We start from the raw sequence: 27,111 nt of genomic DNA on the forward strand, positions 1-27,111 counted from the left end.
AGTAAAGTGTGTATGGGAAAAAGAATATATATCTGAGAACTGCTTTAAAATACCCCTGCAAAAATTCGTGAACAATCAACAAGATGAGTTTAGATAAAACAAGATTAGTAAACTATTGATAATTATTGAAACTGGGTGAAGAGTTATAATAACATAAGAGATTTCTTATGTTATTGTCTCTATTTTTATGTAAGTTTGACAATTTCCATAATTGAAATGTTTTTAATGAGAAAAGTATTTAATTTACTTAGAAACTTGTCTTGGGCTTAATGTAAAAATGTATCTATAAGAATAAATAGATGATACAAATTTATGTGTCATTATAAAGACTTTTTATTTTGAGATAATTGTAGACTCATATGCAGTTGTAAGAAATAATTCAGACAGATCTCGTATACCTTCACCCCAATGTCAATATCTTGCATAACTATAGTATAATATCACAATCAGGAAGTTGACATTGGTATAATCAACTGATCTTATTCAGATTTCACCAGTTCAATAGGTATTCATTTATTTGTGTATGGCGTGTGCATAGATTTGTGTGACTTCCATCATAGTCAAGACACAGAGCAGTTCTATCACACAGTTCCCTTGTGCCACCCTTTTACAGCCACAGCCACCACCCTCCCTCCTTATCACCCTCAACCTCTGGCAACCACTAATCTATTCTCCATCTCTATAATTTTGTCATTTCAAGACAAAATATATAAAAGCAATCATACATTATGTAATCCTTTGAGATTGGTTCTCCCCCTCACCCTCCACTCAGCATAATTCCCTTGATATTCATCTAAATTATGGAGTGTCTCAATAGTTCATTCATTTTTTATTGCTAAGTAGCATTACATGGTATGGATGGCCACCGTTTAACTATTCATCTGCTAAAGGACATTTGGGTCTTTCCAATTTTTGGCTTTTACAAATAAAGCTGAATGAACTTTCTTATACAGGTTTTGTGTGAACATGTGTTTTCGTTTCTCTGGGATAATTGTCCATGAGCGAAATTGCTGGGTTGTAGGGTATGCACATGTTCAGTTTCGTAAGAAACTACTATACTCTTTTCCACAGTGGCTGTACCATTTCACATTCCCTTCAGCAGTGATGAACGTATGAATGTGTGAGCTTTCGCTGCTTAACTCACAGTTCTTTAGAATAACTAAAAGAATTATGGTGTTTTTCGTCATTAATTCTTGGAGGTTAATTGACTTCCTTTTGATGAAAACATTTCAAAACTTTCAGCCCAATGGCTCCATGGATGGGAAGATTTCTATAGGAGAAACTCATTGCAAAGAAGTTAGGTCAAAGAAGCCTTAAAAGTGCTTTAAAACAAGGCCAAAAATTTATTCTAAAGACGTCTGAAAGGAGAAGAGAAAACATTTATTGAGCCAATATATCAGGCATTTCTCAATCTTTATCTCATTTTATTCCTCCCAATGATCCTGTAAGAAGGGTAATATTATATCCATTTTAGAAATAATACAATCAAGGCCTCAAGTAACTTTTCAAACAGGTCACTGTTACTAACTGTCAAAGGGAGAATGAGAAGCCCATGCTTCTACTAGCTTCTAGCTGCCTTTAGCTCAGGGCAAGAAACACAGAAGGCCATTAACGCATTTGTTGAGAAGAATGAATGAATAAATGAACTTCAGCTCTGCTATTTATTTGTCCCTGGGCCACAAAATTAATTTCTTTGAGTGTGTTTCTTCCTTTGTTAAAGGAAGACAATAATAACACCTCCCCCACAGAGTTGAAATAAGGAGCAAAGAAGGTGATACAATAAGGAAAAACAATTTGAAAAATGTAAAATGTGAAACAAATGTTGGCATAATATTTTAAAGGTACAGTCAGTGCCATAATGAAATACTAATAAAATAAAGATACATGAGCTATGTAGGTGGGCACAGTGCCAGTAACTTACTATGTGGCCCCATGATGATTAGTTAACGTCTGCTTCCCCAGTTTGCTCATCTGCAAAATTGCAATTAAGTTTAAAGTTGAACACCTTAATGACACAGACCCTAAGATTCTCACCACATTATGAAACAGAACCAAGCAAGTCTCTACATAGGAAATTAATTTGAAAATGTTTATTATACTTCCCAGGATGTTGAAAAGTGTGTAGCTGATTATCCTTATCCGTGGCATTCTGGCCTTTATCAATTAGGCCATTCGGACATATATCAATACATGTCACAAATTACAACATGTATAATTTATGTTTGTGTATATGAAAACAGTAGTGGTAACAGTTAATAATATGAAAATTTATGCAGAACTTCCAAACACCAGTCTCTAAGAAAAATAGGCCCTGGATAGAAAAATCTGGAAGAATATGCAAAGAATTGGTAATATTGTGTCTGGGGAGGAGATATGGGTGGCTAGGGACAGGGATAAAGAAACTCCACGTTTGTAACCTTTCGCACTTTCCTTTTGAATTTTGAACCATGTATTACTGCATTATTATTCAAAAAAGACTGAAATTTTATAAAAATTTTCTATAAAAATATAACATTAACATGGAATAACCACAGTATACTTTTAGCATTGCCTTTATTTCACTTATTAATTTAAATCGTGGAAATATGAAGCTACTTTATTTGCAATATGATTATATCTTTTCAGCCGAAATTGTGGTCCATGGACATGTTTAAGTCTTCTGAATAAAACAATCTTTCCCTTTCAACGTTACTTTTTTTTTTTTTTTGTAAGACTGATTTGCTGGCTGGTTGATTTAAATTGAACGGAATGAGTAACTTCCTAAGAATTGGTAGCCGTTTTAGTCCTGACCCCAGAGAGAAATGAGGCAAAAGGTGAATGCAGGTGACGAAGAGGAAGAGGTTAAGTCTGGTATTGCTAAGGACCACCGTTAGATGCTAGTGGCTGTCCCTGCGCCAACGCTGAGGCATTAAGACTCCTGTGCACTTGCAGGGTCTTCCCCAGCACGGGTCCTACATAGAGTTAGGTTCCTGCATTTTCTTCACCTGCTACCATCAGGGCAGGATTAGGACTCTCAAAGGTCCCTAAACACTGGAAAGATGATGGTGTCCCTCTCCCCTTATGTAATTAAAAATAACTCATTTAGGAAACAAAACTCAAGATGAACGCAAGACCTTTCTTGTAGACTTTCTGAAATAAGAATTCCGAATAAATTCATCAAAGCTGAACTTTTTTTCTGCTTTTCCCTGTTTTGCTAGTACTTTAGCCTTAGTTCAACTTCCGGTCCCGCAATCCAGCCTCCGCAGACGTCGAACCCCACACACACGACCGCTGGCAGGTGCCCGCCCCACCCGACTAGGGATCTCCTCCTTCGTTCCTCCCACCTGGCCGTTAGCCCCGCCCACCGGACGCATTGTCGTGACGTCAGCGCGCCGTCGCCGAAGCCCGGCAGCAAATGAGCGAGGGCGGCCGCGGTCCTCCGTCGCACCCGCGCATGCGCATGCGCGCTCGGTCCGGGCGCTCTGAAGACCTGGCGGAGCCCGGCGCGGATGGAGGCCTGAGGGCGGCGGGGGCGGAGCGCGCCGCGAGCTGGGGGCATGTCTGCGGCGGGCGCCGTCTAGAGGAAGGCCGAGCAGCCGCCGCCACGCTTTCGGTCGCGGCGAGACGCAAGCGAGCCAGGCCGAGGGCCGCGGCGGCGATGCAGCGACGGCGGCGTCCTCCGCAGCCCGCCTCTCGGCTGCCCGAGGGCTGCGGAGGCGGCGGCGGCCGCAGTTGCGGCGGCGGGAGCGAGGAGGTGGAAGTGCAGTACTCCGCCGGGCGCTTGGGCTCGGCCGCGGCGGTTGCGGCGACGACGGCGGCGACGGCGGCGGCGGCGGCGCGCAGCACCGAGGAGGAGGAGGAGGAGAGGCTCGAGCGCGAGCACTTCTGGAAAATCATTAATGCCTTCCGCTACTACGGGTAAGGACCCGGGTCTCGCCCGTCGGGGCCCCCGCTGGTTGCGGCACACCCGCCGGGACGGTGGCCACGCCTCCGGCGCCCGGAACGGCCGCCCGAGCTGACCTCCGGGCCCTCGAGTCACCTCGCACCACCTTAGCCCGTCCCGGCCCTGCACACCCGCGTGTCTGCCGCGCCGACTGCTGCCCAGCGTCCTGCCTTCTGACCTCAGGATCAGATTAGCTCTCTTGCCTTCCTTCCCTCGTTAAAGGTTTGGCTTTGAGGCTGATGGGGGTTACCGGAAAAGTGCTGCAACAGTTTCAGATAGAAGATGATAGTGGTAAAATCGTGCAGGGCAGCGCATGATTTGTATGTGTTGTCGATGTCCTCCAAATTGAACACGTGGAGAGCCCAAGTTCATCTACACGTGGGATGCTGTAGGACGTTTTTCCCCAAACTGTTACCAGTTCTTGTGAGAGCAGCATAAGATTTCCATCCCACCCTCCTTGGCTCTGTGAACGTACAGGCACGTTTGTGGTGAGCGAGCGAATGATGCTGCTCCAGGTCATTAACTGGTGGATGAAATTAAGGTCGGAGGTGGGCCGGATGTACTAAAATATGCTAATTATGAAGGAGGGAAATGAGAGTAGGCGCAGTAGGAGTTGCTTTTATGGTCTTCTATTTTGCAAATGTGTATCAAATTCTCACTGTGGGCTGGGGCATGGTAGGACTTTTGAACTTCTTGACTTTCACTTTTCTTCTTTTTAGATAGGTGGTAAAATAGCTTAGTCACGAAATTATAATCCCAAAATCTGAAAGGGACTGAAATCAACTAGAGTTTCAGATAAAGGTGGCACTTTAATTCATATAAGAGATGAGTCCGCTGACGGCTATGTTCTGAGGCTGCAGCTGAAAATCAGACAGACGTGATCTCCTGCGCAAGTTAAAAACTGTTCCCTTAGATGGGTGCCTGCTGTGCTTTATGCAAACTTTTTTATGTTGCTTGACTGTGACCTCCTCAAAAGCAGGGGACTGAGCCTTACTTATTTTTTCATCACCAGTGCTTGGCATATGTTGTAGAAGTTCTGTTTTTAACAAATAAGACGAGTAGTAGCAGAGGAATACATTTGTCCTTCCTAAATAGTCTATTTGTGACTAATGGGTAAACTAGTTTGTTACTATTCTGAATTTAGAAACTTGCTTAGTGAAAGCTTAAAGTTATTTAGAATCTGATTACATCGGTGACTTGAATTTTTGAAGTTCAGAATCTTGATGAAATAATTTACTAATTAAACTCAGGAATGGGAACCGTGGGCTGCGTTACTTATGGAGCCCAAAAGGGAATTACTAATATGGGGATTTTATTTAGTATCAACAGAGGGGGGAGGGCAGACAACCAGAGAATTGAATTTGATGCAAGTATTGTGCTGGGAAGAACTTGCTGGGAGGGACATTAGATGGCTAAGAGTGGTAGGTGCAGAAAAAGTCTGGTACATTTTACTATTGAAAAATATAGGAAAAAAATATGGGGAAATGTCTTGGGAGTATAATGGACACAATTAATTAAAATGTTCGTACCCAGTTATAATGTATGAGGACTAATTTAGAATTGATATTTATTATTAGGTATCATATGGGCCTTTTGGGGTGAGAGGAGGGCCGGGGGTCTTTGACCTGGAACTAGGACCCAAGTGTGGCAATATAGAAAAAGGTGCTTGTGTGCATGTTCTAGTGGGTGTGATACAATTTCCAGTATTCTTATCCCTCTTTACCAGTTAATACGGGGTTGAGGGAAATTTCATTTTCTTTAAAAACAACTCTTTATTTTCATGTACTCTCTTGATGAAACACTTCAAATCCCTAGACTGAAAATAGTATACAATTAAAAATATGCTTTTAAAAATATCACTTAAAGGACTGAGGGTATGGAAAGCATTGTGTAGCAGAAAACACACTGGATTATTACAGTCCAACGTTTTATGATCTAGACCTGCACTAATAGTGTAGCCACTAATCACATCCGGCTGAATTTAAGCTTAAATTAATTAAAATTTAATAAAATTTAAAATTCATTTCCTCGGTTTCACTAGCCGCATTTCAAGTGCTCAGTAGCCACACATGGTTAGTGTCTGCTCTGTTGGACAGTGCACATGTCAGCCTTTCCATCTTTCAGTAAGTTCTGATGGACAGTCCTATTGTAGACTTTTAGCAAGTACTTCCAAACTTTGCAGAGTTTGGTTTTACTGCTAAATGTCTTTTAGTCAGTATATAGGAAAGTAAGATTAAAGGTCACAGGGCAAGAAATATCTTTTGATTAATATTTTCTCTTTCCAGTGGCTTCTAATTTTGTGCTTCCCACAGATTTTGCTTAGATGACATATTCTGACTAAGTAAAAATGATTATAGCATTGTACTGAGTAGAAAAAACGTTGTTAGCCTTAAAATACCCCTCTCGTTGAATGATACCTAGTCACATGAAAATAATACAGTTGAAAAGTCAAAGGCCTTGTCAGAAATGTCCTACGTTTAGAAATAGTGGTTAGATGAGGTGTTTTTTGGGTTTTTTTTTTGCTGAGGAAGATTAGCTCTAAGCTAACATCTCTGCCAGTCCTCCTCTATTTTTCTGTATGTGGGACATCTTCATAGCATGGCTGGTGAGTGGAGTAGGTCTGTGCCTGGGATCCAAACCCATGAACCCAGGCTGCCGAAGCAGGGCATGAGTAACTTTAGCCACTAGGCCACAGGGCTGGGCCCTAGATGAAATTTTTAAAATTGAGATGTAGAGTCTGTTGTCATAGGTGAGGGGATGGGCATATAAAGAGGTGAGCAACTTGCTCAGGGTTACACAACCAAATTATGGTAGAGTCTGGCCTGAAATTCAAAATTGTTCACTAAAATTTTATCCTTATTAGTAAGTAAATTACTAGTATTAATAAGCAGTGATACTAGTAAGACAATTTTAACCTTGAGTATTTAATAAATATTTTAAATGGATTGAGACAGACTTTGCTTCTGAAAAGATAGATTCTGTTTGGAATTCTAGAGTAGTCCAGCAGGTGCAGAGGAGTGGGTCTATGACCTTGGTGCATGGCTCAGACCCAGCATTGGACCACCCACCCTGGCGAAAGGTGACTAAGTCAGAGTTGGAGTCACTGCCAACCCTTGAGGAAATATGGCTGCTGACTTCACTTTCTCCCCTTAGCCGCTGGAGGATTGTGGCATCTTGATGCTGACCGAATTCTGAACCAGGGAGAGTCTGAAGGTTGTAAAACATTCCTTTAAAGCAGGATTGGCAAACTTTCTTTAAAGGGCCAGGCAATGAATTTTTTAAACTCTGAGGGCTAGATGGTCTGTTATGCAACTATTCAACTCTGCCCTTGTGTGGAAGCAACCATACGCAGTGTGTGAACAAATGGGCATGGCTAATTCCAGTAAAACTTTTTACAAACGGACTAAGTAGCTGGTGGGCCATAGTTTGGTCACCCCCATCTTAAAGCACATTGATAGTGTAAGTATTTCCAGGATAATGAAATTAACCCCAATTTTAATAGTATAGTAAGGTTTGGACTCATCTCTCAACTTTGGTAAGGCTCACTTATATCGCAGGAGTCCCTGGATGTATGTTGTGGACAGCTTTGCACACCATTAAGTCACCAAGGGTTAAGCGATATGCTGCATCTCATCCAGCTTTTTGTAGTTACCAAACGTGTGTCAGGAATTGACAGCAAGTATGTGGGGACTCGAGGCTCTTCTGATCAATCCATAACTTACCTCAGGCTCCCCTGCAATCATAGAAATAGGTAGTCTCCGTGGGGAACCAAAAGTGGCACCTAGGGAGCGTAACTGAACATTTAATGATTGCTTTTCACATATGCTGAAATATGGAGATTAGGTAGTGACAAAGATGAGACTTTTATTGTAGGAGAATTCATCTTATTGGGGTGGTGAGGAGAGTTACGTTGGGGACAGCATTCCTAGGTAGCAGGCCTCTCTGTAATCTTTGGGAGACATAACAAGGGCCTGGGGTAAAGAGGAGCGATAATTTGCAGCTAGTTTTATGAAGTAGGATCAAAAGGATCTTGGGCTTATTGATTGTGTGGGCCATGAGAAGAGCCATGTCAGGATGACTCGTTAGTTTCTGACTTGAATGAATGTGTAGTGTATCATTCATCAATATCAGCCATATAGGAAGAAGTGCCGTGTTTTGTTGGTGTGACGTGATAAGTTCAGTTGGATATGTTGAGTTTTGAGGTGTGGTGAGAGGGAGGTTGTGGGGTATCCAGTGCCCAGGAATATGAGAAGTGAAGTACTATAAGACTGTTTAACCTTTTGACAGTGAGTGGAAAACTGTTGCAACTCTGCTGTTTGCCTAACACATTATGGCCACTTTAAATAGTTCCTTTAGTGTCATACTCTGCTGCCAGGAATGTAAATTGATGCACTCTTTCTGAGAATCAGTTTGTATCAAGAGCCTTAAAAATACTTATCCTTTCTGACCTGGTAATTCTTCTTTTGGGAGTTTCTGGTAATTTTTTCTCACTAAAATATAGACAGAATTTGAACACAAAAAGTTCATTATAGAGATAAATGAAAGTATCTAGATGCCCAATCTGGTTTGGGAAATAGCTAAGTAAATTTTGGTTGCATAAGATGGATGATGAACAGTCGTTATAGTCATTTGAGAACTTTTTTCTGACCTGGGAAAATTCTTCTAATAAGGATGAAGAGTTATAAGTGCTTCTAAAACTTTAATGTGCATGTAAATCATTTGGAGATCTTGGTAAAAGGCAGATTTTACGTTTCAGTAGGTCTTGGGTGGGGCCTGAGATACTCCATCCCTAACCACTTCCAAGTGATCTGCTATTATGTGTGCCACGTTTTGGCTAGAAAGTTGCTGGTTGACTTTGTCTTAAACAACAACAAAACAGAGAAATATTCCAAAGTTAGAGGTGTTTGCTTCTGGAAAAGAGATTATTAGTAGCTTTTTTTCCCCTGAGTGCTTTTACTTTCTCCATTTTTCGTATTTTCACTGTGAATGTACTAGTTATATAAATTAGATATACCTCCTATATTTGAGTGCTTGCTATGTTTTCAGGCACTGGGCTCAGTGTTTTGTGTGCATTATTTTGTTACATTTTCAATGAAACCCCATTGGGTAGGCAGAGGAGTGCAGTGGTACCCACCTCATGGGGTTTTGTGGAGATTTTTCAGAATAATCCATGTTAAGTGAGTTGGTTTAGTGCCTGGCATTTATTAAATCTCAACCAGTGATCGCTTCTGTAATCAGCATCATCATTGTTATGTATTACCTTGTTTTTGTATATGAGGTAGTTGGGGCACAGAGAAAGGAAGTAATTTGTTAAGGGTCACGGGGCAAATAAGTAGCATAACTTGGATGTCTGTCTAAATCTGTTTGACTCCAGAGCTCACTGTTACAACGTCTCGGGGTTTGCCGGGGAAGCAGACATCAATGCAGCCACTGCCAACTTGATCTTTTCACATTACCCTTAAGGTCCCCAGAGTAGCATCACACACAGGCTTCTGAAATATGATCAGGTTTTTGCTTAAGTTTTGTCAAGAGCTTCTTCAGAACTTCCTTAAATATTACTGTTCAGAAATTAGTGGTTTGTCATAAGAAGGTAAAAATAAGAGAATTATTTGGATGATTAGAGATTCAGACAACCAAATGAAAAACAGTTATTCATCATTTTTATTTAATATTAAATGCCAAATATCATTTAGAAGAAACATATACATTTATTTGTTTGTTTGTATATGTAAAGTGTAAAGAATGATGCAATGAACGCCCATGAACCTACCACCTAGTTTAATAAAAGAACATTATCCTATCCCTTTCCCCTCAAAGAACATCACTTTCTTGAATTTTCATTTCCTTGCCTTTCTTGTAGTTTTTCTACGTATGTTCAGTCCCTACAATATATTGTTTATTTTTACATAAAATGGAATCATACATTACGTACTTTTCTGTAACTTGCTTTTTCAGCAAATATTTATGTTCCTGGGTTTTGTCCATATTGTTGTGTGTAGCTGTAGTTTATTGATTTAACTGCATTTTTGTATGACTGTGCTGTACTTCATCGCTCAGTCTACTGCCCATGGGCCTTTGGATTGTTTTCAGATTTTTTGTTTATTTCTAATAGTGCTGCAGCGAAGATTTTTCATGCTTCATGGTACCAGTTTGCAAGAATTTGATGCGTATGTGTCCAGGAGAATAATTGCTGGGTCATAGGTGTTGTGCATATTACGCTTTACTAGGTAATGCTAAATTATTTACCAAAATGCTAATTTACTGATTTATGCAGCCACCATCAATCAGTATATAAATATTCTAATTATCCCACGTTTTTACCAGTATTTCATTTGGACAGGTTTTGAAATTTTACCCATCTTGTTGATGTAAAATGGCATTTCATTGAGTGTAATATTTAACTGTTAAAAATGATGTTATTTTCAGATCTTATAAATGGGTAGTCCCCAAAGTGACCTTTAGAGTTATCTAGAAACTTTTGAATGCAGATTGTGAATGTTGCCTTGTAAAACACGAGAGAATTTCAATTTTTCATTTGTTTACTACTTTTGTAGTGCATACGCTCTTTAATGGTATTTTAAAAATTTGTCTTGGTTGGCTCTTAGTTAATTTCAAGACACCTTTTGTGTATATTCTAAAGTAATTTCAGAGCAGCATTCTGCTACTTGATGGAGGTGGTTTTGCTGAAAATGTTGTTTGGAAATTGAAATCATAAAAATAAACTTATTGTACATTAATCCTCTTTATGTTTCCTTTTTTCCCTCTTCTAATTGGTGCAGATGTTTTACTAGTTATGAACTATTTGTCTTTTGGTTTGTTGCTTAGAGAATTTGTAATAAGGTGAAAACATAAAAAACTTTTTAAGTTGATATCCTTTAAGAAACCAAAAGATTGTAAATGACAAGACAGTATCCATTATAAAATTGTACAGAAAGACAATCTTAAAATAAGATTGGTCTCTGGTGAGAATTCTTTTGCCAATTTAAAAAACACCTTTTATGTTTTAGCACCAGTATGCATGAGCGAGTGAACCGGACAGAGAGACAATTTCGATCACTTCCAGCTAATCAGCAGAAACTACTTCCTCAGTTTCTTCTTCACTTGGACAAGATCCGGAAATGCATTGATCACAATCAAGAAATACTACTGACCATTGTGAATGATTGCATACATATGTTTGAAAATAAAGAATATGGAGAAGATGTATGTGAAAGTTTGTTATATTTGTTTTTATTTCAGGGTTTAACCTCTTGTTTTGAGGTCTTTCTGGATTTCATTTTTATAATTTTGCATGGGTGATTTGCTCTAGTCAGAGATGCTTTCTCTTATATGTTCAGTCATTTGATTAGGCTTAATAGGACAGTATTCCAGATACTGAATTTGTTCGCTGATTTTTTTTTCCCCCCTAAAAATACTAAGGTAATTGTTGGCATTTTGATACACTTTTCATACAGTGTTCCTGCTGTTCTGGCATAGAGAGTTAGTGACTTACAATTCTGTAAAGAACTTTACTAGCTATGTAAAATTAATTTACCTGACTAACCTTATTATTTTCAGTATGTTATATCTATTTATATTCATCTTTTACTTTAAGAAATTACATTCACTTATTAATCTCAAGGGACTGGCAGTAATAGAAACTGAAGTCCTCTTTTTGTATCCACAGGACAGATATAGTTGGGCCACTCCAGTGTGAGCTTTTCCATGCTGCCTCATCTCTGACCTGGAGGGACTTTCTTCCCTCTCTTAGAATGTTCGGTCTCCACAGAGCTCAGTCCTGGTCCTCTCCTGAGTAAAGACTGCTTTATTATATGGTGGTTCATGGTTAAAGGACCACGAGCTATTGAGGGTGCAAGTGAGACCACCAAAGTCTTTTCATTTAGGATCTCAAGCTGCACTTGAACCCCAGTTGAGTTGAGAGGCTAGAGATTTATCCACTAAACTTTGTGTATAGGCCCTTAGGAGCATGTCTATTTAACCATATTCAAGGTTGATTGCTTTCTAGAAGCTAATTGATTTCTGTTTTTTAAACAGGGGAATGGAAAGATTATGCCAGCATCTACATTTGACATGGATAAGTTAAAATCCACATTGAAACAGTTTGTGAGAGACTGGAGTGAAACTGGGAAAGCAGAAAGGGATGCCTGCTACCAGCCAATCATTAAAGAAATTTTAAAAAACTTTCCAAAAGAGAGATGGTAAATAGTGCCTTATTTTTAACCAATTTCTTTAAGATATATAAGCACCGAATTTCTCTGGAAGACATTTCGCAGTCTTGATTCATTTTTATAGTTGCGGTGTGCCTGTGTTTTTTCATGTGTGGGTGTGTGGTGCTATATTTGTTCTTGGATGCTTTGTTTGAAGTGACAGTTAATGTTTTGAGTAATTTTTGCTCTAGCCCTGATGGGAAATTACTCTATCCAGAAATTAAATAATGAGGTTAGATTGAATGTTCATTATCAGTGATGTTTATCTTTTTATAATTTGCTCTATGGCAGAGCAAGAAGCTGTGAACTGTTTTAATTTTCCTCATTATGACATACTTGTAAGCAAATGAGGGATCTATAGCTTAGAGCAGAGACTCTTAACTTTTTTATGCCCTGAAAACCATGAGTAGTCTGAAGCCCATGGTCTGCTTTTCAGAATACCATTTATAGATGAATAAAGTAAAATATAGAGGATTACAAAGAAACTAGTTATTTTGAAATAGTTATCAAAATACTTAAAAAGCAAATTTGTGATATAACCTGCTTTTTATCACGTTTCAGATTAAATAAAACCTAGCAGCAAGTATTACTGTATTTTGAAAATACTGAACAGTATATGTGTTATTTTGAGAATCTCAGCAACTAATGTGAAATGAAAATAAATGTGAATTCTATTGGTGATAAAGTCCCAGGTACTACTAAGACTACTGTTGTTGCTGCCTGCATTCATAAGTTATCAGTTAAAGGTTAATGAAATTAAAATGTAACTTTTTCCCTATCCTCTTCATAGATCAGTGAATTCTGTCCTTAGACCCCTTGGGTCCATGGATCCCAGGTTAGGAACCCCTGACTTAGGGGCTTTATATTAAAGAGAACCACTGGGTGGAATTCAGCCTGTCATTTAAACGACCTTTGTAGAGAGGCTCCTTCCCTCATCTCCTTCCCCTCCTCATTGATTGACATCTTTAAGTTTGGGTATATCCTTTCAGAAATTTCAGTACATATGTGTGTGTGTCTCTTCTCTCTCTCTCTTTAAAACTTTTTATTTTGAAATAACTTCAAAATTACAGATAAGTTGTATGAATTGTGCAGAGTTCCCATATACTCTTAGCTAAATTCACCAATTCTTAATATTTTACATTTGCTTTATTAGTTCCTTTTCCTTCTTCCCTCCCTCCTCCCCCTACTTTACATGTGTGTCTAAAACCACATATATACACAATTATTTAAACCATTCAAGAGATCAGTTTGTATATATCATGTTTTTTACTGCTTAATACTTATTTCTTAAGAACAATGATATCCTCTTACATAAAAACAGTGCAGTACCAGATTGAGGAAATTTAACTTTGAATTCTATTTTCTAATCTATAGTCTATTTTCAAGTTTCATAAATTATCTAGATATTGTTTTTTATAACACTTATTTTTCTGTCCAGTCTAGAATTCAATCCAGGATATTGTATTACATTTAATTGTAATGTCTTAGTCTTTAATCTGGAACAGTTCTTTGGCATTTTTTGACTTTCATGACATTGATGTTTTTGAAGAATTTAAGGAAGTTATTTTGTAGAATATTCCTCAATTTGACACTGTCTAGTGTTTCTTCATGATTAGAACAAGATTATATGTCACCTTTCAAAATAATACATTATTGATGTTGTGTCCTTTTCAGGATGTTACATTCAGAGACATACAATGTCTGATAGCCCATCATTGATGATTTTAGTTTTGATCACCAAATCAAGATGTTATTTGGTTTTCCCATTGTTTAGTTACTGTTTCTCTTCTTTCAACTAATAAACGGTTTCTGGGAAGACTCTTTGAGACCATGCAATTAATATCCTCCTCCTCAGACTTTCTCCTTCCTAGAATTATCATCCATTGATGATTCTTACATTGAGACCATGCAGTTAATATCCTCCTCCTCAGACTTTCTCCCTCCTAGAATTATCATCCATTGATGATTCTTACATTGAGACCATGCAATTAATATCCTACTCCTCAGACTTTCTCCTTCCTAGAATTATCATCCATTGATGATTCTTGCATGATCTAACCTGTGCTGTGATGGTTGTGGAATGGTGATTTTCTGACTCTACAATTATCAGTCCGCATTCTACTGTATTTGTATATCTATTATCAGGAAGGACTCGTGGTCCCTATTTTATTTAATAGGTTATAATCCTTTACTGTTGTTTTTTATTTTGTTATTCAAATTGCCTCAGATTTGGCCAGCAGGAGTTCTTTCATTTGGCTCCTATGTCCTTTTGGCATGGTATGTCCCAATCATTTTTTTGAGCACTTTCTTACTTTCTAGCACAATAAGATATTTCTGTCCCATCTTGTATCTTCCCCAGTTCAGTCCTGGAACTGGGTATTTTTCCAAGGACCTGGTTCTTTTAATGTGAAATCATATGTAGAAACAAAGATCTGGCACTAGGCATGTTCACTGTTACTAAGACATCATTGCTTCTGGGCCTTTTAATGGACAGAACAGATGCAGGTGCACACACACATTAGAAATTACGAGTTCAGGGGCTGGCCCCGTGGCCGAGTGGTTAAGTTCGAGAGCTCCGCTATGGCGGCCCAGGGTTTTGCTTGTTCAGATCCTGGGCGTGGACATGGCACCACTCATCAGGCCACGCTGAGGTGGCGTCCCATGTGCCACAGCTAGAAGGACCCACAACTAAAATATACAACTATGTACTGGGGGATTTGGGGAGAAAAAGCAGAAAGAAAAAAAAAAAGATTGGCAACAGTTGTTAGCTCAGGTGCCAATCTTTAAAAAAAAAGAAAAGAAATGAGTTCGTACTCGTACCTCCAATTCCGGTCCAACCCCATTGGGCTCCTCCTTGGTTTTCCCCATTCTCTGCATGTGTGTGCCTTTTTCCACAGTGAGAACCCTGGCTTCTGACAATGTCAGTACATTTGCTCATTCGCTCACTTCTACAATACAAACAAAATTGTTTGAGAACCTCCATACCACTATGAAAAACAACTACCAGAAGGAGTTCTGCATTTGCTAGCAATTATTTTTCCCCATAAACTGAGGGTATTTAATGAAAATATTCTTCACAATACTCTCAGATTAGCTCCCCTTCAACCACCTTACTCTCAGTCTGGTTATGTTTTTTATTTGAAATTCAAATAAAATAAATAGCTTATTTGTTTCTGTTGGCTCTCAGTTTTAGGGTTTTGTGTCCCCACCCCATCCTTGTTGATTTATTTTTATTTTTTGATTCGTGGACTATCAGCTATACAAAACTAGACCAAAAAAGTGATATTCAGAAAAAGTGTCGTTCCCTCCCCTATTCCTTCTATGCCCTATTTCACCCCCCCCACCCCCAATCCCACACCCCATGTTGGTAATCAATGTCATTGATTTCTCATTTATCCTCCTTGTTTTTGTTTTTATAAAAGTAAACAAATGTGTTCTTTCTTAAGTATCTCTTTATTTTTATACACAAAATGTAGCATGCTGTATATTTTATTTTGCACTTTGCTTTTTTCACTTAGTGATACATCCTAGAAATAGCTACATGTTAGTCCATGGAGATCTTCCGTGGTCCTTTTTTTTTTTTTAATAGCTTCGGAATACTTAACCAATCTCCTATATTTGGTTATTTAAGTAGTTGGCAATATCTTGCAATTATAAATAATGCTGTAGTTAATACTGTTATGCATGTATATTTTTGTATTGTTGGAGGTGTATCTTTAGTGTAAGTTCTTAGATGTGGGATTGCTACATCTGAAAGGTAAATGTGTATGTAGCTTGGGTAATGTATTATCTATTGCTGTGCAACAAATTACCACAAATTTAACTGCTTAGCATAGCACACATTTACTATTTCACAGTTTCTGTGGGTCAGAGGTCTGGGCATGGCTTGCTTCACTGAGTTCTCTTTGTAGGGTCTTGCAAGGCTGCAGTCAAGAGGTCTGCTGGGCTGTGTTCTCATCTAGAGGTTTGAGTGTGGAAATTTCTACTTCAAAGCTCTCTCGTGTTGTTGGCAGTATTCGTATCACTGTAGTTGTAGCCCCTGCCTTCGTGTTAACTGGGCTGGAAGACTGCCTCAGTTCCTAGAGGCAGTCTTGTGGGCTTTCACAAATGGCCACTTACTTCATCAAGCCAGCAAGCAGGCTATAAATGGAGTCTTTTATAATACAGCATAATCCCAGGAGTGACACCTGTTGGTTAGAAGCGGGTCATAGGTCCTGCATACACTCAAAGGGAGGGGATTATAAAAAGACCTGGACACCAGGAGCTGGGGGCCACTTTAGAGTCTGTCTGCCACAGTTGTTGCCACATACTCCTATAAGGGTTGTACTGTTTTGCCTTCCTATGAGCAATGTATGAAAGTGCCTGTTTACTCACAGCCGTGCCAAGCATATTGTGTTATCAAGCTTTTGAAATTTTGCCAATCTAATGGGTAGGGAATTGTTTCTTGACATGGTTTTAATTTACATTTCTCTTATCAGTGAAGTTGAACATCTTCGTATGTTTAAGGGCCATTTTATATCTTTTGAGAATTATGTATTCATGTCTTTTTTTCCTCTCATTTGTAAAAATTGAGGTGATATGCACATAACAAAAGAACCCATTTTAAAGTAAACAGTTCAGTGGCGTTAAGTACATTCACAATATTGTGCATCCATCACCTCTATATAATTGTAGAACATTTTCATTAACCCAGAATAAACCCTGTACCCATTAAGCAGTAATTCCCTGTTCTCTTCACCCCATTCCCCATCTTTGTCTGTCAGCAGTTTGACTATGAGATGCCTAGATGTGGTTTTCTTTGTGTTTGTCCTTGGGGTTTACTTTGCTTTTTGGGGTTTGAGTAGTAGATATTTATCACCAAATCAAAAATTCTTTGCTTTTATCTCTTCGCATATTTCTCCTGCCCTTTTCTCTGCTTCATTCTCTTCCGGGACTCCAGTTAATAAATAGTAAACTGTTTGATGTTGTCTCTCAGGTTTCAGCTGGCTCTTTTTCCACACTCCTCCGCCTCCTCCCTAACTCTTTTTATATTTTAGTTTAGTTAATGTCTATTGACGTTACTTGAACCTTACTGATTCTTTATTATGCCAGTCTGTTGATAAGCCCATTGAAAGACTTCCTTCCTTATCTGTGATACTGTATTTTTAAAAAAATTTCTAGCACATCCATATATACATATATTTCCGTGTGTGTGTGTTCTCTCTCAGAAATCTCGCTGAAATTACCTGTTTCTACGTGTACTCTACCTTTTCCACTTGATGTTTTAACATATTTTTTATAGTTATTTTTAAAATCCATGTCTAAATTCCAACATATGTGCCAGTTGTGGGTCAGCTCTGTTGATGGCTTCCTCTCATAACAATGGGTTACATTTTCTTGCTTCTTTGCATGTTTTGTAATTTTTTGATTGAGTGCCAGACATTGTCTGTAGAAGAACAGTAGAAACTGAAGTAAATAATACTGACAACGAGGAAAAAGGCGTTCCCCTCCTTCTGGCAGGCTGCTAGTGTTGGGGGGCTGAGCGAATCTCTTAAGTGTTTTTAATTTCTAATATTCTTACATGTATTAGCTGCTTCAAACAATCACTTAAGATAAATTTGTCTGTAAACCTTGCATCTAGAAGTGTGGCAATGTGGCAATATTGTCACTTTCTAGAACTTGAAATAGCTTCTAAGTTTTCATGTGCATCTCACCTCTTACTTTGTGCACATTGATTTCAGCATCTTTCCTCCAGTAGATTAATAGGAAGATCTTTGCAGTATTAAGATATGCTCAGACTCTCAAGGCATGAAAATATAGTTACTTCTTCAGCAGTAAGTGAACTACTGTGTCCACAAGAAACCATTGATATATTGGTATTGTCATCTGCAATGGATAGGGTTGAGGCTCTTTTGTTGTTTCGTCAGCCTTTAACATGTAATGGCTGCTATTCCATGTTAAATGTTTGAATACCTATATGTATGTCTGCCATGTAGATTGTCTTTAGCTGAAAAGTATCATGAAACTCACCCACCATATTTCTGCATATGGCCAATAATTTTTTGACAGGCTGTGCTATCATTACCTTCTGAATATACAATTGAAGGGATAATAGGTTCATTATATACTTGTGATTCCTGTATCACTCACAGAAGTTCATTAATTTTATTCCATTGTTGATGACAGTTATGACACTTTCCTGATTTTCAATTCTATAAATATTTCTTGAATCAGATTTATAGTGTTCTGGGTGTGAGACCCAGAAATAGCTGAGTAAATAACATTGGAAGCACAATTGAATCAGTCATTATTCCAGCCATGTTATCACTCTGAAGATTAGATTGTATGATCTTTGCCTCTTTTTTTTACATGTATTAATCCTCTGTCAGATAATTGGTAAATATTTTCTCCCATTCTGTACGTTGTCTCTTCACTTTCTTGATAATGTCCTTTGAGGTACAAAATTTTATACTTTTGGTGACTTCAGTTTATCTGTTTTTTCTTTTGTTGCCTGTGCTTTTCATGACATATCCATGAAATCATTGCTAAATCCAATGTCATGAAGATTTTCCCCAATATTTTTTCCTAAGAGTTTTATGGTTTTAGTTCTTAAGTTTAGGTCTTTGATCTATTTTGAGTTAATTTTTGTGTAAAGTAAGGGTCTGACTTCATTCTTTTACATGTGGATACCAGTTTTCCTGGCACCATTTGTTAAAAACACTGTCCTTTCCCCGTTGAATGTCTTGGCACTGTTTTTGAAAATCAGCTGACCACATATGTGAGGGTGTATTTCTGGGCTCTGTATTATTTTCCATTGGTCTGTATTCCTGCCCTTAGAGCAGTACCATACTGTTTTAATTTCTGTAGCTTTGTAAGTTTTTGAAGTCAGAAAGTGTAAGTCCTTCAATTTATTCTTTTTCAAGATTATTTTGCTATTTGGGGTCCTTTGCAATTCCATATGAATTTCAGAATTGGCTTTTCCATTTCTGTGAAAAAGAGTGTTGGAATTTTGTTAGGGATTTTGTTGAATATATAGATTAGTTTGGATAGTATTGACATCTTAACAATATTCAGTCTCCCTATCCATGAATACAGGATGTCTTTCCATATATTTAGATCTTTAATTTCTTTCAGCAATCTTTTGTAGTTTTCAGTGTGCAAGTCTTTTACTGCCTTGGTTAGATTTATTCCTAAATGTTTAATTCTTCTAGATGATATTGCAAATGGAATAGCTTTCTTAATTTCCTTCTTGGACTGTTTCTTGCTGATGTATAGAAACACAACTGATTTTTATGTGTTGATCTTGTATCCTACATCTTTGCTGAATTTGTTTATTGGCTCTAGTAGCTTTCTTGTGGTTTCTTTGGGAATTTCTACATAGAGAATCATGCCATTTGCGAATAGAGATAGTTTTCACCTCTTCCTTTCCCATTTGAATAGCTCTAGCTAGAACTTCCAGCACAGTGTTGAATAGTGGTGGTGAAGGGGGCATCCTTATCATGTTCCTGGTCTTAGAGGGAAAGCTTTCAGTCTTTCACCACTGAGTATGATATTAGCTGGGGATTTTTCATAAATATCCTTTATCATATTGAAGATTTTTTTCTCTTTGCCTAGTGTCCTCAGAGTTTATCATGAAAGGCTGTTGCATTTTGTCAAATGCTTTTTCTGAGTTAAATGAAACAATTGTGGTTTTTTCCTTTGTTCTGTTAATATGATATATTATGTTGATTGATTTTTTAATGTTGAATCACCCTTGCGTTCCTGATACAAATCCCACTTGGTCATGGTGAATAATCCTTTTAATATGCTATTGGGTTTGATTTGTTACTGTTTTCTGGAGGTTTTACATCTGTATTTATAGGGGATATTGATTTCTTTTTCATTTCTGAAAATTCTTGTGAATTTTCTTTTCTTGTGATGTCTTTATCTAATTTTGCTGGCCTCATACAATGAGTTAGGATGTGTTCCATCCTCTTCAACTTTTTGGGAGAGAGAGAAGAATTGATGTTCATTCCTCATTAAATATTTAGTAGAATTCACCTGTGAATCATCTGGTGCAGTACTTTTCTTCGTTGGGAGGGATCTTTGCCTCTTTCCCGTGGATTGAGGTGGCAACATTGAGATATAGTTTAATTTTTCTTTGTAAGATATGAAGTCTTCCTCAGTAAGACTTGTTTTGAAGACTTGTGGCTTAAGTTGGAATAAATAAAAATTACTTAGTTCTTACAGGCTACCTTTGTTTACTTTAGTAAATGCTACAGTTTGTTAATTTTTATCAGTGGTCCTACATTAAATATTCTACAATGATTAGAATTATGATCTAATCTCTTACATTTTCTTATTTTTCATAGTTTTTACAAATGTTTCTTTTATGAATTTTTATAAACATTGCTTCAAAAAGGATATTCTTAAAGTTTCAGTTGGTACTCTTTCAGTGTATATATTTAGCATTCTCCTCTATAAAATAATAGATAATAGTTTAATAACTTCTATAAACATTAAGTCCAGGTATTTCTCAAAATTCAAAATATCATTGTTTCTGAAAAGTAAGTTGTGAGGTAAGACTCTTTACAGTTGGAATGTACCCAAGTTTGGGTATATTTGGAACGCTGAATGTCAAATGCTTATGTCAGTATCATTTCTAGCACTTTAAACATGGTGTTATTATACTCAGTTATCGTTGAATTGTGTGTATTACCATGGTATCCAATCAGCATAGCGTCAGCTGTACTAAAGGGCATGCTTGTCATTGTTAGAGGTGCTTAGTGAGCTAGTATAGAGTATTATTTTTCTGTTATTCATCTGCTATTATTATTAGTAATTGACAGATAGAGTGTGGACTGGTGAGAAAAGAATGAACTAACTCTGAATGGTTTTAATAGCTTATTTAAAAAAGAATAATTTAAAAAAATTTTTCTAAATAAGTAAAACATTTCACAGGGTTCAAAACTTAAAAGTTTTCAAAGGATATAAAGTCTCCTTCCCATAACTGTTACCCAGCCACCCACTTTCTTTCCCTGAAAGTAATACATGTTATAAAAGTGGACAAGGATATATAAATTTTAAAGTGTGCCAAAGTATCTATCAAACTCTTTGTTGCCATTCTTCGACCCAATGAGAAAATTACCTCTTCCTTCCTATGTCATTTGTTTTGCTTGTTTAATTTAGATTAGATTCCTTATAGTAAGTAAGATGAGCTATCAAAAAACCTTAAAAAATAAAACTAATGAAACACAATAAAGTCCATATCCATATTAAACTTTGCCATAAAAAGTAAGCTTCAAGTCCTGGAAAAGGAACATTAGTTATAGCCCTTCAGCATCCAGGTTGATTCTAGATAAATCCTGGTCAAGTCTGGGTCTCAAAGAAATTTCTAGAATCTGTTTGCAGAGCACACGCATGGGAATTTGATGTCTTTATACTCAGGCTGGATTTAACTCAAATTTATCTCAGCTAGCCTTTTGATTGTGTTCTTTTCTTTTTGAAGTTTCAGTAAAGGTCTTTTTGCTAACTGAGCTGTCTGTAAAAGATAATATACTTAAATATGCATAGAATTAACTATATTTGTGATCCTTACAATATTGTTTCCTATGAAAGTACATTTGTCTTACCAATTTGTCCAGTTTGTCCCTGTTTAGAATTTTTAAATGATGGAATTTGCAAGCACAAGCAGCTTTGAAGCCAATGATTGACGTCTGCATCAGGGTCTATTTGTTAATTAAGGAAGTGCTGTTTTAATTGTGCTGAATGCCAAACACTTCAGTAGTTATTAGTCTCTGTTTTGTCTGGGTTTTAAATAGATTTGGACTCTACTCTAGTAAGCAGTTGCTAATTGCAATTAGCAATATAATTTTTCTTGATTTTACATATGAGTTCAGGATTTAAACCTTTTTCTCAAATATAAACGCAAGTAAAATAACTTCAGTTGATGGTCTGACTAGTGTTGTATTGAGATTTTTAATTTTTCAAGTGACTGTCTAATCATTTAAATTTAAGAATTCCGTCCAAAAAAGTTTATAGTTGCTAAGGAAAGAGATTCTTAAATTTGAGTCCTATCTGAAATGAGAAATCACAACCATGTAGAATCATATTCTCTTATGAATCCTGAAAACTGCTGGATGTATTTTCTTAGATCTTAATTTTTGTTAACCCATTCTGTTTTAGAAGAATTTGAAGTGATATTTTGTTTGTAGGTGAAAATCTATTATGTCTTTGCACTTCAGTATATGTCTAACACTCCAAGAAGATACTGGTAGACTGTTGACTAGCTGAATATATTTTTTCTTTTATAGTTGGGCATTAGGAAAAAATATGCTGAGTTTTAAAGAAGTATTTTTCCACTCAGATTAAAATAAATAATGTACATTATAATTCATAAAAGGATTCTTTTAGCTCTTAAAAGAAACCTTTATTTTTCTTTTAATGATTGGCACATGAGCTAACATCTATTGCCAATCTTCTTTTTATTCTTCCTTCTTCTTTTCTCCCCAAAGCCCCCCGGTACATAGTTGTATATTCTAGTTGTGAGTGCCTCTGGTTGTGCTGTGTGGGACGCCGCCTCAGCATGACTTGATGAGCAGTGCTAGATCCACGCCCAGGATCCGAACCGGTGAAACCCTGGGCCGCCAAAGTGGAGCGCACAAACTTAACCACACAGCCATGGGGCCGGCCCCAAAAGAAACCTTTTTAAAAAAGAAAATGGAGGAAATGTAGACTGCCAAATAATGCAAGAGTAGTTTAGAGACTGAAAATAGATTTCTCCCTCATCCTGAAAGGCCCCTTAGACCAAAGACAAATATATATTTCAGATTTCTTTCAAATCAAGATCTTAAGCTCCTTTAGTTTCAGATTTCAAGTGCTTACAAATCTAGAGTAATAACTCGGTGGAAAAACAATTCAAGACTAATAACCTAGTAGAAAAGATGCTCAGTCTCATAAAGAAATGCAAATATGAAAACCATGCTAACATGCCGTTTTCACGTATTATATTGCAAAGATTAAAAAGTTACATTGCTATTACTAAAGGTGTGAGGAAACACACATGTTGATGAAGGAAGAATAAATTAATAAAATCTTAGGGAGGGCAACTTGCTAATACTTAAAATTTAAATACATGTCTTTTGAATTGCAATTCAATTTTGAGGAAGTTTTCTACAGATATACTCCTGCATGTGGAAAATTATTTATGCCAAGGAGGTTAGTTTTAACACTATAGTAATAAAAGATTGGAAACAATCTAAGTGTCCTTAATTAGAGCATTTTGATACTTTCTGGTACAGTCATGGAATGGAATACTTAGTCATGAAAGAGATTAGGGAAGCTCTCTGTACTGATAGGGAAGGAGACTCAAGATACATTGGATCGGGGCTGGCAAGCTTTTTCTTAAAGGGCCTGCTAGTAAATATTTTAGGCTTTGCAGGCAGTGTGGTCTCTGGGGACTACTCAGCTCTGTTGTCATGGGAATGCAGCCATAGACATACAGAAATGAATGGGCATGACTGTGTTCCAATAAAACCTTTTTTACAAAAACAGGTGACTGGCCTGTGGGTCATAGTTGCTGACCTCTGTATTAAATGAAAGAAGTGAACTAGGTATATAAACTATAACAGAGGTATGAATGAAGTACTAAAAGCATCAAGAAGTGAGTTCCAGCCTTGCCTGGGATAGTTGGGAAAGACTTCATAGATAAGATGATAATTTAAACTGAGTTTCTGTGGGTGTGTAGGAGCTCTACAGATTAAAATGAGCAAATGTTTTCTAGAATTGGTGAGTTGTCTGACTGATGATATGTGCATTCTTTGTTGGGAGTGGCTGAAGAAGGAAGTTGGGACCAAGGAGCTAGACACTAACCTGATTTTTAGCCCATTTTCTACTTTGAATAAAAAATATTTCAACAAATACCTCTATTATTAAACCTTGTCATTTTGTCATATTTACTTCAGTTTTTTTGGTATTTTTTTAAAAGAAACACCACAGATGCAATTTAATCTGCCCTGCAAACCACACAGAGTACATTCTTCTCTTTCCTTCCAGAGATAGCAACTGACATGAATTTGTTTATTATTCTTATCTTACCCTTCCACATTAACTGCATGTTTATATACCTCTAAACAATACATTGTATTCTTCTGTATGTTTTTAAAATTCACATATGGTTTGTGGTATCCTTTCACAATTATTTTTCGCTTAACATAGTGTTTTTACACTTTCTCTGTATGAACCAGCACTATTCAATAGAAATACAGTGGAAGCCACACATATTATTTTAAATTTTCTAGTAGCCACATAAGAAGGTAAATAGAAACAAGTGAAATTAATGATAACTATAATAACTCAGTATATCTAAAATATTATTTAAATGTATAATCAGTATACGAGATTATTAATGAGATGTTTTGCATTCCTTTTTTATTTTAAGTCTCAAAATCTGGCATTTCTTTTACACTGGCAACACATCTCAATTAGAACTACCCACATTTTAAGGGTTCAGTAGCCACAAGTGGTTAGTGGCTTTTACTGTTTTGGACAGTGAATTGCTGTGATTCAAACAGAAGCAAACATTTTTGGTGCTTTAAAGTTGTGCATACTGCTACCACCCAGGATCAGCTAAGTGTCGTCATGTTGACACAACAAGAGAAAGAATTTTTTGTGGTGGAGTTTGCTAATCTGCAACTGTGGTGCAGAGATCGTTCTGTGTAGAGTAAAGGAAACCTCCCTCGGGCACAACGTTCACTGCTGGTAAAATAGTTGGAGCACAAAGTGTGGTGCAGACGTGATCCACAGACTCTTCGGACACACAGGCAGTCTCTTCTGTCCTTGGAAATGTTCCCCTCCTTCTCCATTCTTGCTTGTCTGAAATAAACCTTTGAAATTTTTCCTGCTGTTATCAGGTACTGTCACATTTTTAGTAAATAGACTGCTTCTCCATAGTTGGACCTTAATAACTAGGTAAACTTGTTTGCCTACTGTTTTGTTAAGAATGAGCAGGCAATTTGATTACTGAGCCACATATTATATGCCTCTATTCCTGATTTTCTAAGATTTAGCCAGGTGTAAAGTCAGCTCACCATAAAGATCTATACTTAGATTTATATTTCTCTTATTCTCCACAGAAATACCTCCATAGAAATGCCCTAGACTTTATATGAATTCATAGCAGAAACAGCCTTTTGGAGTGCCTTAGTTTCGTACACATTATAATTAGAGAGACTTTCTATTATGCTGATAATATCCTTTGTATAAAGACCAATGAAAAAAGATCTGCATAAGAACAAAGATTTAGGGGAAAATTCTCTCCATTTCACCGATTCATTGCTTGGTTCTTGATATTTTTTCAATTCTAGAGAGTTTGTTTTACCATGTCTCCTTTTATATGCCCACTAAAATGCCCCTTTTTGTCATACAAATAATTTGTACATCTATAGTAATCTCTACTAACTCTTAAGGTGGGGCCTTGGTATAATCTGCATTCCATGGCTTGATGACAGCCTTTTAATAGTAGTTTTGTTCAGAAACTTTATGCCACAAGGTAGGGGAAGACAGTTCATGGGTGTGATTAGTTAGGGAGAATTTGATAATAAAAGTCATAAAGTTAACTTTCCATATGTTACCAAAAGTTACCATTATTAACACCACTTTCCCGTAAGGTTAGCATGATTTTTAATTTCTGCGTGATAATTTTTTACTTGGATCATCAGCCATTCAGAAATTGTTAGTTAATGATTACTTTTATAAAGATTAAATACTCTGTGAATTTACTTCCAAATCATTTTGCTTTCTGTTGTATTACTTTGATTTTTTCTTTTTAATCTATGCTGATAACATCTGCTTGGGAAAGGCATGCTTTAATTGGGCAAATGGGAACTGAGAAAAGAAAAGAGGTAATTCAGGAGAGTAAGGGTTTTGGTGGGTCTGCTAGGGAGTGGAAAAAGACAGAGGCCTGGGTGGGGTGCCATAGTGGCAGGTCCTTTACAGAAGAGGTTGCTAGAGTCCTACAACTAGGAGTTTTTCAAATTCTTATATTAAAAACGTGTATATTGTTAGATAACCAATGTAGGTAGGACTGAACAAAATGAGAGGATATACCCGTTCTCTTCATTAAAAATTAAGCTATTCACACATACAAACATTGTATATAATCTGGAATGAGAAGAAAGCACTCTATGTTTTGTTTTTATTATATGTCACCTTGGCATTGGTTTGCCCACATCAGTTGTTAAAGGATATCTTACTAATCAGTGTCTACTTGTCAATAATCATTTTCAACAAATTAGGTTTCTGCCTTACTATATATATAAAATTCAACAATAAAGCAAACTAAACAGACTTTATTAAGGTTTTTATACAAATACGTGTTCCATTTATAGATATTTAAGCCTGAATGACCCTGGGCAAATTCCCATGTTACTCTATTTGTAGACTAAATTTTCAAAAGCCCATAGTTCTGTTTCTTTTACATTTCAAAGTGGGAATGCAGAAGTTGTCCTATGGGCTACCAGTAAAATGCCCTGTTGCTGTTTGGAGCACATCAAACTTAAAGACCACACAGTGTGAACATAAAAAAGACTTGTATATGGGATTTGATTTATGAACTAAATTTTGGGGAATACAGACAATAGTGAAATTCCTTTTTAATTGCTTTGATGCCAGCTGATTATACAATTTTCTTGGTTTCCTATAAGAATACCATTTTGGTTTCCTTAGGGTTATATTGATTTGCCAGAATTCCTTAGGAAGGTCCTCACTTTGCTAAGGCTTTTTAGCAGTTTGAAAGTGGAATGGCCATGGGTCTTACAGCAAAGGAAATTTGTGATGGTAGTGTGGTGCAAATAAATGGAGAACAGTTTGGTTATGAACCTCTGGTTTGGTATGATGTGTTTGCCATTGTGTATGCTCAATTAGAAGGCAGTTACCTATTTCCCCATGAGAATATCCCCTCTCCAAATTCTTTTGCCACTTGAAATATATAAGATTTTAAAGATAAACCTGACACATTAAAATCTA

At 37.1% G+C, this 27,111-nt stretch overlaps 1 protein-coding gene across 6 annotated transcripts in view; it reads left to right on the forward strand.

Moving 5' to 3' along the window:
- The first annotated feature begins 323 nt into the window (after positions 1-323).
- Positions 324-27,111, forward strand: part of CARNMT1 (carnosine N-methyltransferase 1) — a 127,441-nt gene continuing 100,653 nt past the window's right edge. For 4 of the 6 annotated variants that reach the window (XR_011497379.1, XR_011497380.1, XR_006525917.2 and 1 more), the window contains exons 1-3: positions 324-3,897; positions 10,930-11,125; positions 11,957-12,120. Coding sequence is in view for 3 of the 6 variants with exons in the window: in XM_014866495.3 (XP_014721981.1) it covers positions 3,395-3,897; positions 10,930-11,125; positions 11,957-12,120 (863 nt within the window). In the remaining 3 variants the exon portion in view is untranslated. Of the gene's footprint in view, positions 3,898-3,990; positions 4,145-10,034; positions 10,150-10,929; positions 11,126-11,956; positions 12,121-27,111 lie in introns of those variants that run through there. The other 2 variants (XM_044767564.2, XM_044767565.2) reach the window with 2 other exon arrangements.

This window comes from Equus asinus, chromosome 23 (assembly GCF_041296235.1).
Source record: "Equus asinus isolate D_3611 breed Donkey chromosome 23, EquAss-T2T_v2, whole genome shotgun sequence".
In the NCBI taxonomy this organism is placed as follows: Eukaryota; Metazoa; Chordata; class Mammalia; order Perissodactyla; family Equidae; genus Equus; species Equus asinus.